General features: G+C 51.2%; 1 protein-coding gene across 4 annotated transcripts in view; it reads left to right on the plus strand.

Annotated features, from left to right (window-relative positions):
* Positions 1–13,892, plus strand: part of PGAP2 (post-GPI attachment to proteins 2) — a 40,148-nt gene that overhangs the window by 5,761 nt on the left and 20,495 nt on the right. For 3 of the 4 annotated variants that reach the window (XM_045023771.1, XM_045023780.1, XM_045023756.1), the window contains exons 2-4: positions 1,081–1,255; positions 2,673–2,925; positions 9,229–9,335. In XM_045023771.1, coding sequence (XP_044879706.1) covers positions 1,091–1,255; positions 2,673–2,925; positions 9,229–9,335 — 525 coding nt within the window. In that variant the 5' untranslated portion in view covers positions 1,081–1,090. The remainder of the gene's footprint in view (positions 1–1,080; positions 1,256–2,672; positions 2,926–9,228; positions 9,336–13,892) is intronic. The other variant, XM_045023764.1, reaches the window with a different exon arrangement.

Consider the following 13,892-nt stretch of genomic DNA (forward strand, 5'->3'; position numbering starts at 1 on the left):
CGGGACAAGGAGCAGCGGGGTTGGGAGTTCTTAGGGGGGCAGTCACCCAGCCCTCTCCCCTGAGCCCTGACCCCCACACATACACCCCCGCCCTCTGCCCTGAGCCCTGCACACCCCTCAGGCCCCTGCCCTGAGCCCTGTACCTCCCTCATACACACCCAGCCCTCTGCTTGACTCCTTCATCCCCCCCGCAACCCTAGCCCTGACACCGGCACCCCCACCCATACCCATGCCCCCCTCTCCCTAACCCCTACATCCCCCCACATACCCAGCCCTCTGCCCCCAGCCCTCTGGGTCCCGGCCCCGCACAGCCTGCTGCTGGTCTTGGGTTCTGGCTGACGGACCCTTGCCAGCTGGGGTCCTGGCCACAGGCCTCGCTCAGCCCGCTGCCGGCCTAGGTGAACAGAACCCCAGACCAGCAGCGAGCTGAGCGGGCCGGCAGCGTAAGATCAACATTTTAATTTCATTTTAAATGAAGCTTCTTAAACATTTTGAAAACCTTGTTTATTTTACATACAACACTAGTTTAGTTATATAATGTATAGACTTATAGAGAGAGACCTTCTAAAAAACATTAAAATGTATTACCGGCACCCGAATCCATAAATTAGAGTGAATAAATGAAGACTCGGCACAACACTTCTGAAAGGTTGCCGACCCCTGGAATATAGTAACAAAATATTGCAGACCAGTAACTTATGTTTAGCTTCTACATGCTAATTAGATCACGTTGTTAAACTCCTAACAGTTTAACTCCAACAAAGACAGTTAGTATTTACTTCTAATTCTCTGACAATATTGGTTTGCATGTCAAAAGATTTAGTTCACTTACATGGCTTTGATAATTATCTACAAAAAATGGCCCTTTTTACCATGTCAGTACTTCTCTAATATGTTCTAATGACACTTTAGCCAGCTGGTTGCTTAACCCTTTCTGGCTCAGTGTCACAGTACGTAACCTATATGTATTGGCTAACAGCCTATTACAGTTGTATGCATTTTACCCGCTGAAGTGCTCTTGGAGATGAATGTTGCAGTAGTCGAAGGGACCTTCTTCAAATAGTTGCTTCTTGCTTTCAGGTCCAGCAACATGTTTGAGATGCCATTGCCTCTGGATCGAGATGGGATCCTCTTCCGGCTCCGCTTTACCACCCTGGCTGTCGGGACCGTGTGTTGCCCGCTGTTTGGATTCCTTTTCTGCGTGATCTGGTCTCTGCTGTTCCACTTCCAGGAAACGACAGCTACTCACTGTGGTGTATGTGCCTGCAGCTTGGTAGAGAACTTAAAGGGACACACTAGACCAGGGGCGGGCAAACTTTTTGGCCCAAGGGCCACATCTGGGTATGGAAATTGTATGGCGGGCCATGAATGCTCACGAAATTGGGGGTTGGAGTACAGGAGGGAGTGAGGGCTCTGGGGTGGGGCCAGAAATGAGGAGTTCAGGGTGCGGGAGGTGGCTCCGGGCTGGGGCAGGGGGTTGGGGTGCAGGGTGAGGGTGAGGGCTCCGTCTGGGGGCGTGGGCTCTGGGGTGGGTCTGGGTATGAGGGGTTGGGGGTGCAGGAGGGTGTTCCGGGCTGGTACCGAGGGATTCAGAGGGTGGGAGTGGGATCAGTGCTGGGGCAGGGGACTGGAGCACGGGAAGGGGTCAAGGGTGCAGGCTCCGGGCAGTGCTTACCTCAAGCAGCTCTGAGAAGCAGCAGCATGTCCCCGCTCCGGCTCCTATGCGGAGGCACGGCCAGGTGGCTCTGTGTGTTGCCCCGTCCGCAGGCACCACCCCCACAGCTTCCATTGGCCTCAGTTTCCGGCCAATGAGAGTTGCAGGGACAGTGCTTGGGGCAGGAGCAGCATGCGGAACCCTCTGGCTGCCCCTACGTGTAGGAGCCGGAGGGGAGGCATGCCGCTGCTTCCGGGAGCTGCGCGGAGCCACAGCATGCACAGAGTGCGGCAAGCCCCCGAACCCGCTCCCTGGCTGGAGCGGAGCAAGCCCCAGACCCTGCTACTCGGCAGGAGCTCGAGGGCCAGATTAAAACATCTGAAGGGCCGGATGCGGCCCCCGGGCCATAGTTTGCCCACCCCTGCACTAGACCCTGAGAGCAAAGTCTGTTAAGGACGTGATTTCTCAAAGAACGGCAGTGTTGTCTAGTGAGTAGAATAGGAGACCTGGGCATCAGGAGCCCTGTGTTTTGTTCCTGGCTTCCCCGGAACTCAATAGGTGCTGTGTGAACTTGAGCAAGTTACTCTCGTTCTCTGTGCCTCCATTTCCTGATCTGGGAGCTAGGGATAGAACCAGGGCCGGCTTTAGGCTGATTCCCCCGATTCCCCTGAATCGGGCCCCGCGCCCTAAAGAAAAGTGCCTAACTTAGGCGCCTTTTTAATTTTTACTCACCCAGTGGCGCTCCAGGTCTTCAGAAGGACTTCAGCAGCGGATCCTTCACTCGCTCCGGGTCTTCGGCGCGGAAGACCCAGAGCAAAAACCCGGAGCGCCGCCGGGTGAGTCATCCCTGCCGGGGCCCCGCCGAAACTATTCGAATCGGGCCCCCCACTTCCTAAAGCCGGCCCTGGGTAGAACTTGTTCTTGTTAAGCACTCCAACATCTTAGAGAGCTGTAAACGTGACCTATTCTAATACAAAATCCCAATGCCTCTTCAACAAGCTCTCCTTTTTCCGCCTAGGTGCCCAATTACCTCCCCTCCATCAGCGCCGCGATTGGCGGCGAGACCCCTCAGCGCTACGTGTGGCGTCTCTGCATTGGCCTCCACTCCGCACCCCGCTTCCTGGTGGCCATCGCATACTGGAACCATTACCACAGCTGTCACTGCACGCACCCTCGCTACCCGCGGCTCTGCCGCATCAACTTCGCCCTCAACGTGCTCGAAAACGTCGCCCTCCTTTTGCTGACGTACGTGTCTTCCTCGGAAAACTATGGTAGGTTTCTACAGCATGCTGTGCTGATTCTCTGGGTCGTAACAACTGGGCTTCTGCACAGTCATGAGTCACTTAATTACAGCGGGTTGGGTTTTTTTAGTGCTTATTTTTGGGATCATCGGTTCAGGAGAAAAATCAATGCAAATGCCCACATTCCATTAAAATCCATGGTCCCTATATTAATAAAAGTACCTGGGACTTGTACGTAGCAAGCGTTAACTAACTGATCCTCATGGTGGGGACACGACATGGCCAAGATCACAGAGGAAGTCAGCGTTAGAGCGGGGATTGGAATTTAGGACTTCTTTGCTCAAAGTCAGGCACTCAGACTGTGTCCCTCTCTGCTGTTTTACCCCATTGCAATAAGAAACACTACAGTTCAGGTTGAGTCTGCCTTGCATTCAAACTGCTCCTTTAGTTGCTTATAACTTTATCTCCGATAATTTCCTGTGTTTCTTCTCAAGGAAGGTCCCCTCATGGATTGGTAACTGGTTAAAAGACAGGAAACAAGGAGTAGGAATAAATGGTCAGTTTTCAGAATGGAGAGGTAACTAGTGGTGTCCCCCCGGGGTCTGTACTGGGCCCAATCCTGTTCAACATATTCATAAATGATCTGGGAAAAGGGGTAAACAGTGAAGTGGGAAAATTTGCAGATGATACAAAACTACTCAAGATAGTTAAGTCCAGGGCAGACTGTGAAGAGCTACAAAAGGATCTCTCAAAACTGGGTGACTGGGCAACAAAATGGCAGATGAAATTCAGTTCTGATAAATGCAAAGTGATGCACATTGGAAAACATAATCCCAACTATACAAATAAATTGATGGGATCTAAATTAGCTGTTACTACTCAAGAGAGAGATCATGGAGTCATTGTGGATAGTTCTCTGAAAACATCCACTCAGTGTGCAGTGGCAGTCAAAAGAGCAAAGAGAATGTTGGGCATCATTAAGAAAGGGATAGATAGTAAGACAGAAAATGTCATATTGCCTCTATATTAATCCATCGTATGCCCACATCTTGAATACTGCATGCAGATGTGGTCACCCCATCTCAAAAAAGATATATTGGAATTGGAAAAGGTTTAGAAAAGGACAACAATAATGATTAGACGTATGGAACAGCATCTGTATGAGGAGAGATTAATAAGACTTGGATTTTTCAGCTTGGAAAAAAGACGAGTAAAGGGGGATATGATTGAAGTCCATAAAATCAGGACTGGGTTAGAGAAAGTAAATGAGGAAGTGTTATTTACTCCTCATAGCACAAGAACTAGGGGGTCACCAAATGAAATTAATAGGTAGCAGGTTTAAAACAAACAAAAGGAAGTATTTTTTCACACAACGCACAGTCAATCTGTGGAACTCTTTGCCAGAGGATGTTGTGAAGGCCAAGACTAACAGAATTCAAAAAAGAACTAGAGAAGTTCCTGGTATCAGAAAGACAAGCTGAGTTCTTTCTGACTTGCATGTTCGCCCCAGTCATAAAGATTCTGCGAGTCAAATTCAGGCCTCAGTTATTCTTATGATAACCCAATGGGCCCAGTTCATCCCTGGTGACTTCAGTGGAGTTCTGCCAATGAAAACGGCCTATAGCTTCCAAGTGGGTCAGACAGGTGTGGGAGGCCGGCTGTTGGAAGGTAGTCGTGGTGGTGAGTGACCCAGACTGGAATGAGACGTACTGTGGCATAGCTGCCTGTGCATGGCAGTGGAAGCAGGAGGACGGAAAGCGGGTTTCACTGAGTGCATGTGGGAAGAAGGTGCCATTTCTGTACAGGCAACTTTCCGAGTAGAAGCCCTGGATGATGCAGCCACCCTCGGCAAGCTGGGCTCTAAGGCACAGCAGCAGGGCCAGGGAGGCAGAGAGCAGCTGGCTTGCTGGGAGGCAGATCCGGGTGGAGTTGTCTCTGGTGCTTTGACTTGGTGATGATGAGGTCCCAGCCTCAGTTTGCTGGGGAGTGGTGATATTGCCAGGAAGGATCAGTGGCAAGTTGGCACTTGGTCGTAGACATCCCGTGTAGTGGGGAGGAAAACACATCAGGGAGGCAACCCGCTCCCCACTGAACTCAGTGGGTCGTTTCATATTGATTTCCAGTGGGGCCAGGATTTCCCAGCAGGTACAAGTGGTAGAACGGGGCAACCTGTGCCCAGGCTTGGCGTCGAGTGGGTGTGTGAAAGACGGCGTCTTGCTACACCACCCGGTCGGTGTGCAGGAAAAACAGCTCGGGGGGTGGGAGATGTAGCACCTTTTAAGCTCTCAGTGTCTCTCAGCTTGTTGCTTGTCTTTCTACACGTGCCCTCTCCCAGTATGCAGGGTGCTCTGGTTCTGCTCACCCACTCGTTGCTGGGTTGGTGCTAATTACAGGGCCTTGTCCCTTACTGCGCTAGCCTGGCACCCCTGTTCACCCCCTCACTGAGTCAGGCCCAGACACGTCCATTCTAGGCACTTGGCATTTTTAATGCCAGCTGTCATGGTTCACCTGTGATCCAGCACAGGCATCTCCTCTCAGGCTTCCAGCTCCCCAGCCATCACCTCTCTGGTGATGCGTCTCTCCCCCTCCTGACCAGGGCATTTCCAGGCTGCACAGCTCCTGCCTACGCTGTGAGTTCCCCAGCCAGGCAGACCGCTTGCTAATAAGCTCTCCAGAGATCACCCCACCTCCAGCAAGGGCTCTGGCAGGTGCTCATCCTTCAAAGCATCACAATGGTTTTCTGTGCTCACAATTCCTTTACAGCTGCTAGCTCTGAACAAGCACCCCCCGGGAATCTGAGTCACTTCTGCTTACCTTTTGGGTCTTTGATGTGTCCTCATGGAAAAGGTGCAGCTTCAGAAGGCTGCATTCCTGCGGAACCAGAAGGAATACGTTTGCAAACACCTCCTGCTAGAGAGTTCCTGGGAAACCCACGTAACTTTCAAACTTCCCATCATTTTCAATTAGTCCTTTGAAGCTCATAACACTTCTCAGGGTTTACATTAGTCAGGTCTCCTCCCGAGAGACGTTACACACAATCTCACAATTAGACATAAACATTTCCCCATTTTTAATATGATGAACTCCTAAGATATTTAAACTTAATTTGCTATGATTTGTCCATGATATTGGAGGAAATCACCGTCTGTCGCATCAGTGTATTTGTTTGCAGTGTTGTAGCCAGGTTAGTCCCAGGATACAAAAAAGACAATGTAGCTGAAGTAATAGCTTTTACTGTACCAACTACACACAACGCACAGTCTACCTGTGAACTCTTTGCTGGAGGATGCGGTGCAGGCCAAGACTATAACAGGGTTCAAAAAAGAACTAGATCTGTTCATGGAGGATAGGTCCATGGATGGCTGTTATCCAGGATGGGCAGGGATGGTGTCCCTAGCCTCTGTTTGCCAGAAGCTGGGAATGGGCGACAGGGGATGGATCACTTGATGATTCCCTGCTCTGTTCATTCCCTCTGGGGCACCTGGCACTGGCCGTGGTCGGAAGACAGGATACTGGGCTAGAGGGACGTTTGGTCTCACCCAGTCTGGCCTTTCTAATGTTCTGTTGGTGGAAGATCCAAGCTTTTGAGCTACACAGAGCTCTTTTCCAGGTCAGGGGAAGGAAATCGGAGCGTGTGAGCTAAATATGAGTTGGGATAGATTGTTCAGCATAAAGGGTAACAATTTGGCATTTGCAAACCAACTGCTGAAATATTGCAATGAGCCTATTTATGTCATCCCTAGGTCCTAAGTCTGAATCTAGCCCCCGGTGGCAGTGACTGATGGCTGTTAGGTGGCCTGTCTGAAATGGGTTGGTTGGATCTCGGTGCAGTGCATTGTGGGCAAAGACCCAGGTAACAAACCACCTCCAAAAGGAGGCGTTACTTGGCCCTATTGCTGGAAGCCTCTGCAGAGGGCCAGGGCCTGAGCGGGCCCTGGAAACTGAACGCCCCTCGCAACCCTCCAGGCGCCCTGCCCAGGCCAGGTGTGATGCGCATTACGTGGCTGATGAAGAGGAAGCTCACATTGCTGCAGCTCTTGGTCTCTGGATACAGGGTTTGTCACGCTGGCCCTGTTCGCTGTGCGGCTCTTCCAAGGACGGGAAGGAAGCTATTTAAATTTAGACCTTCCTAGCTGGCGAGTTCCTGACATGGGGAGCAGGGGATTTGCCAAGTTTGGGGAAAAGTGGTTGAGAAAGAAGGTATAAAGGAGTGCGAATGGGTCTGAATGTTCCCCTCCCCGATCTTCACTAATGCGCGGTTATCCTGGGGCAAGCAGGAGCAGAACTGACTAGCCACTCTGACGTCAACTGTGCTGTTCCCTAGAACGCCCTCCTCGACTTCCCAATCCAGTGTCTGGTCCTCAAGGCACTGGGACTGGCGAATGCTCCAAAGAGTTTAGTCAACCTGTGGAACTCCTTGCCTGAGGAGGTTGTGAAGGCTAGGACTATAACAGGGTTTAAAAGAGAACTGGATAAATTCATGGAGGTTAAGTCCATTAATGGCTGTTAGCCAGGATGGGTAAGGAATGGTGTCCCTGGCCTCTGTTCGTCAGAGGATGGAGATGGATGGCAGGAGAGAGATCACTTGATCATTGCCTGTTAGGTTCACTCCCTCTGGGGCACCTGGCATTGGCCACTGTCGGTAGACAGGATACTGGGCTGGATGGACCTTTGGTCTGACCCAGTCTGGCCATTCTTATGTTCTTATGACTTTAATGACTCATAGATGGGTTCTGGTGCCCCAAAGTGCATTGATGTATTTGCTTCCTTGAGGTTTCTGTGCGGCTGAACTTGCCACCAGCAACCTTCCGAACAGACTCGCCCACCACATTTTAAACATTCCCTCGAGGGCCCAGTCTGTCTCCATCCGCTGCAGAACCCCAGGCCAGACATTCCCTCCCCCCCCCCAAATCTTACGTCCTCTGTGGCATGCCCAGCAGCGTTGGCCCAGAGTGCATTGTGAGTATTGGACTGGAAGTCCTGGGAGCGTACTGGCATGTGTGAGCAATGTTCGGGGTACAGGCTGAAGTTCATACCAGTTCTCCCAGCCCCAGTATTATGGGCTGACGACCACAGCATTGACCAACTCCCTTGTTTCTACTGAAAGGGAAACAGGCTTCATTTGACAGTCTCTGGCAAGGGATCGGCAAGCTTATTTTTCATGATAAAGTCGCTGTTTATCACCACTCCCTGCCAGGCTTCTTTTACCCTGAAATAAGACATCCATGTTCATTTTGTTATTGTAGGGTTGCTTGTAAGTGCAAGGCTGCGGATGCTGCTTGGTGGATGAGTTCGTGGGGAAAGGGTTGGGATTTTTTTTTTCTTAATTTGAACCATTTATTTTAAAATGACCCACCCAGAATCTCACAGGCTTTGCTAATGGGGGTGAGAATGCCTTTAATTCCTCTGCCCGAATTGGCAACGTTCCTCTAAAGAGGTCAAAGTTACGTCTCTGTCCTGACTCGGAATCTATGTGCAGTCAGTGACCCAGAGAGAGTCTCACTATTATTAATCAGAATATTAATGGCTCATTGTCTGTCTGGTGGTTAGATCAAGGGGCTGGGAGCCCGGAGTCGAGGCTTCTCTTCCTAGTTCTGCCATTGACTCACTGTGGAAGTGACCTAACGTCTCTGTGCCTTAGTTTCCCCCATATGTAGAATGGAGATAATGACACTGACCTGTTTTCCAGGCTTGCGTGTCTGTAAAGCATGTCAGGCTAAATGCAAAGATGCACGACAGTCATCCAGTAATGACCCTTTGGCCTCATCTAGCACTTTCCAATTCAGGCTGTGAATGTGCTTTATGCACGTGAAAGAATACGGCCTCCCATTCCCCCTGCGAGGAGTGGAGTGACTGCTGTATAGATGGGGACAATGACATCACCAAGCAGTCTCCTTCTCAAACCCCCCTGCCCTGCCTCCTTTGCATAGGAATGGGTGCCACTCAGCTGTGCTGTCACAGACCCCCGTGCTCAGATTACGCCCTGCCCCTGTGTATCCACTAACTACATTCTAAGCCCTGGGGGGGGGTGCTCTCCTTCCTGCTCTGTGCACACTGAGAGCACTCCCCAAAAAGGCAATGGGGTGACGTCACATGACTGGCCCCTGATTCCCTGGCTTGTTAGTGGCAGCACCATGAATAGAGCCCCGGAGCTTTGGGTCCCAGGTCACTACTAGGCGGTATTGACCCAGCTCCTCCAAGCCTCCCGGCAGGGGCCTTGTAATGCACGCTGCCTTCTCCTTCCCGTGGCCTCCCCAGCATTCCTCGGGCAGCTCCCTTTGGCTTATTTCCATGCTCAGCATTAACGGGAAACCTGTTGTCTTGTTGATGCAGCAATCCACGAAAATTCCTTCATCCTCTTTATCACCTCGGCCCTGGGTCACATGCTCCTGACTTGCATTCTGTGGCGGATGACTAAGAAACACACAGTAAGTCCCGAGGTACAGTAACCTTCCCTTCTCTACTGTCACTGCTCTTCTCTTGAGTGGGCTGGGGGCACGCAGCTGGGGGTGGAGGGCTTCATGTCTGTATCTCGTGAGCAGGAAAGTGCCACGACGGGGCAGGACGTCGGCGCGACTTTAGGGGGTGAAACAGACCGAAGGGAAAGGTGATGACTGAAAAACATGTGACGGGCCAGTTAACCAAAACAAATTGAGCATTTATCTGCACACGGGCAGGTCCGAAGGCTTCGATTTCCTACTTGCTTCTCCTAAAACATGTGCCAGAGTTAGAGTTGGAACCAAAACCAGTATCATAGAATGTCAGGGTTGGAAGGGACCTCAGGAGGTCATCTAGTCCATCCCCCTGCTGAAAGCAGGACCAATCCCCAAGTAGCTGGTTAAGGCCTTGTTTGTGACCCTGCTTTCCCTGACCCGGTACACTTGGTTGGTGGAGCACCTGCGTTGGAATCTGGACTCTGGTTTCTTGGTTGTCTTGTGGGCTGGGAGCTCGTGTTTTGTGGCAGAGTGAAGACATCTGGTCTTGCAAGCAAACGGGAAAGGAATTCATTATTAATACACACCAGCAGAGGGCAGTATTAGCCACACTGGTTTTACACTGTAGTACTTAGCACAGCTAAGCCTTTCCTCCAACATCGCCGAGCTATTTACTGTCCCCCTGTAATCCTCTCAGCACCCTGAAGGGGCGGGGGGGTTTAGTCCCATTTTCCTAGGCTGGTAAACTAGGCACAGATTGGTAAAGTGACTCCTCTGTCATATAGCAAGTCAGCAATCGAACAGAGGAGTCCCGACTCTCAGTCCACTGCGCCAAGCACTGGACAGGCTCCTGCTTCCGCTGGAGAGAGTAGGGCTGCTGGTTTCCAGCCTGCTGATAGTTTAGCCTGCGTTGGGTTGTTTGAGTAGTGGGAGGGCGAACGCTGGTTCTGGAGCACTAGAGGAGCTGTGTTCACTAGGCTGTGGGCTCCAGCTGTTAGGGTCTTTATTTTTTAGGCTAAGCCTTTGTACATTCCCAGGTATTTCTGGATCTCAGTGCTCCCTAACTCCTGTCATCTTCCTGTTTCCCTTCTCCCTGTGGTGCCCACTGGAAAGGTGCCCCTTGTGACAATGCTGCCAGTGGGAGCCAGCTGAGGTCACTCAATTAGGGTGAACTGCAAACAGAACGGGGCAGACAAACCCCATGCCAGCACAAAACAGCTCCTGCTGTTACCTCACTGGTTACTCAGAAATCCAAGCAACGCAGTTCCCTTAAAATGCCCAGCCTCAGGCCTCTAGGGTGACCAGATGTCCCGATTTTATAGGGACAGTCCTGATATTTGGGGCTTTGTCTTATACAGGCGCCTATTACCCCCCACCCCCATCCCGATTTTTCACACTTGCTGTCTGGTCACCCTACAGGCCACCATCCAGACACACACGTCAGATATGATGATTATTACTGAAAATCTTATCATATAAAATAAAAGGTTCTTCCAACCCCAAAGGATCAGCCACACACCCAGGTCCAATTATAACTTAGATCTTACCCAAAATACACGCTATTAGCCAATTCTTATTAACTAAACTAAAATTTATTAAAAAAGAAGAGAGTGAGTGTTGGTTAAAAGATCAATATACAGACAGACTTGAATTCAATTCTTGAGGTTCAGATACAAAGCAGAGATGAGTTTGTAGTTGCCAAAAATCCTTTTAGAAATAGTCCATAGGTTACAGTCCAATGTCCATATTCAGGTTGATTCCAGTCAGTGACTGGGGATCTCAATTCTTGTGGCTTAAGGTTCCTCCTCTTGGAACCCAAAGCAGATCTGAGATAAAACAGGATGGTGTCTGCAGAAGGGTTCAGCCCTCTCTGGGGGGCGGGGAATCATACCGCCTCGCTACGTCCGTCGGGTTATTTCGGGGAACTAGCCTGGCCGCGGGGTTTCACGCCACGGCAACGGTAGAGACCAACAAACAGCTCTATTCCGCAGACCCAGGCCCTAGTCCAGGGCGGGGCAGTAGAGAGTCCCTGGCTCAGGTCCTTAGGCAGGGGCTGAGCAAACAGATGAGTTCAGGAGGCACAGGCCCTGGCTCCAAAGGGCCTGGGGAGAGGGGGAGATGGCCACCCGCACGTTGGGTGGCAGGGGGGACGCAGGCCCACCCACTCCACTGCGTCCCAGCCCGGCGCCCTAGCGGCGGCAGAAGACCCGCTGCTGCGTCAGTGGGGATCCTGGCCGCAACATACTGACATCGGCTCTGGCCGTGCTGCAGCCAGACTGAGGTCGGCTGCCCCCAGGCTACTTCCTACCGCTCCCTCTAGAGGTACCTGCGTCTGGACAGTGTCCTCCACGGAATGAAGCACCATGGCTCCTCGGGGTACCCGACGAGCGGCAGGCTTGGCAGCTCTTCGGGGTAACTTGCCACAGGCAGGCTTAACAGCTTCCCCGGGGTCTGGTCGGCATCAGGCCTCGGCTGGGCTGGCCAGTCCTCGGGTCAGTCGCAGACTGCAGGAGTCTCCCCACCGGGGAGCGAGGCCACAGGCATCTGGCTTCTCTGGCGGCCGGGCCTCTAGTGAGCTCTGGGGTTGGCTTTTGTACTTCCTGTCCTGCGCCCTGACCTCTGGGGCGCGGGCGCAAGCTCCACTGGCTCCGCCCACTTTGGCATCCGGAGGGGCTCGTCCCTCTCCGGGGCGGTGGAGAACCAGACCACCTTGCTACCATGTCCAGGGTTTTTATACATTTTCCAGCAGCCTCTTAGCCTGAGAGAATAAGCTTAATCTTTTGTCTGTCAAACACCCTGGCAATTAGCATAGTGTAATTTGTCCATTATGCAGTTTATCACGACTTTCAAAGAGACATGTAGACAATAATACTATTTCACTCAAGTGTCATCATAAGTGTTAATATTCCTTTTTTGATCTTTGAATCAAAGCTATAGCAATAGACAAGACTTGTTTGCTTACATCACAAGACCTGAGCAAACATCTCCCCTTCTACCTCTAACAAGGCAGTCTTGCATTTCAAAGCTCTGTTCATTTACAGACCTTCCTAACCAGTCTTTAACGTTGGGCCATGGGTCAGGTCAGTCTGTGAGTTAATTCTTTCTGGCCCTATGTCACCTTTCAGTGAGCTATATTACACTCATAACGTCACACCCCATCCCAGAAATCCTGCTCACAGATTGCCCTGTCATTGGCAGCCTTAGCTGCGGGGCAGGGAGACCTGGAGATATGTCCAGGAATTCAGCCCCTCCCTTCGGGTCACAGTTAAGGCAGGCTGACCGCAGGAGACCCTTGCTCTGCAGCTGCAAAGTAGAAGCCTTCGGGCTCCAGGGCTGTCAGTCTGGCTCCTTTCACCCAGCCGTGAAATTGACAAAGGTTAGGCCATGTCCACACTACGAAATGACGTCGACTTAATGTACGTCAGCACACAGCCACCGCAGTTACTAAATCGCTAGTGTGTCTGCATGCTTGGCGCCTTGTGTCAACGATGCGCATCCCCAGTCGCACTTGTATCGGTTGTACTGTCAGTGTGAGGCATTGTGGGACACAAAGCCAGTAACAGTTGCTGTTAGCAAATGCAGCGTCTACACTGATATCCACCTGACTCTGTGCTGCTTGGGGAGGTGGGGTTATTAAGTCGGCGTAGAGAGGCACTTACATCAGCGGAATAGATTAATAAGACTGGGACTTTTCAGCTTGGAAAAAGACGGCTAAGGGGGGTATGATAGAGGTCTATAAAATCATGACTGGTGCGGAGAAAGTGAATAAGGAAGTGTTATTTACCCTTTCACATGACACAAGAACTAGGGGTCACCAAATGAAATTAATAGGCAGCAGGTTTAAAACAAACAAAAGGCAGTATTTCTTCACACAACGCACAGTCAACCTGTGGAACTCCTTGCCAGAGGATGTTGTGAAGGCCAAGACCATAACAGGGTTCAAAAAAGAACTAGATAAGTTCATGGAGGACAGGTTCATCAATGGCTATTAGCCAGGATGGGCAGGGATGGTGTCCCTAGCCTCTGTTTGCCAGAAGCTGGGAATGGGCAACAGGGGATGGAGCACTCGATAATTGCCTGTTCTGTTCATTACCTCTGAAGCACCTGGCACTGGCCACTGTCGGGAGACAGGATACTGGGCTAGATAGACTTGGTCTGACCTAGTATGACGTTCTTAAGTGAAGATACTTCCACAGTTAGGTCAATGCAAGGCAGCTTACATCAACCTAACCGCATAGTGTAGACCAGGCCTTAGAAACCAGAAACTGCCTGAGATGGGAAATGGTGCCTCGAGCTGCATGGAGGGTTGACAAGTCACATGGTCTTCAGTTGGCCACTTGTCACATGATACACAAGCCCCCGTAAGGACATTGGGCACAGCTTCAGCAGATCTTGGACTCGCAGACCCCTATGGGTTTGCTGAGCACAGGTGAAATAAGCCCAACTAGCTCCCTGAAAGAGCCACCTCCTCCTTTCACCTGAATATTGGGAGAGGTTTTCCAAATGACACGACTGTTTTAGTATCCGAGGGGTAGCCGTGTTAGTCTGGATCTGTAAAAGCAG

This window comes from Mauremys mutica, chromosome 1 (assembly GCF_020497125.1).
Source record: "Mauremys mutica isolate MM-2020 ecotype Southern chromosome 1, ASM2049712v1, whole genome shotgun sequence".
Lineage (NCBI taxonomy): Eukaryota > Metazoa > Chordata > Testudines > Geoemydidae > Mauremys > Mauremys mutica.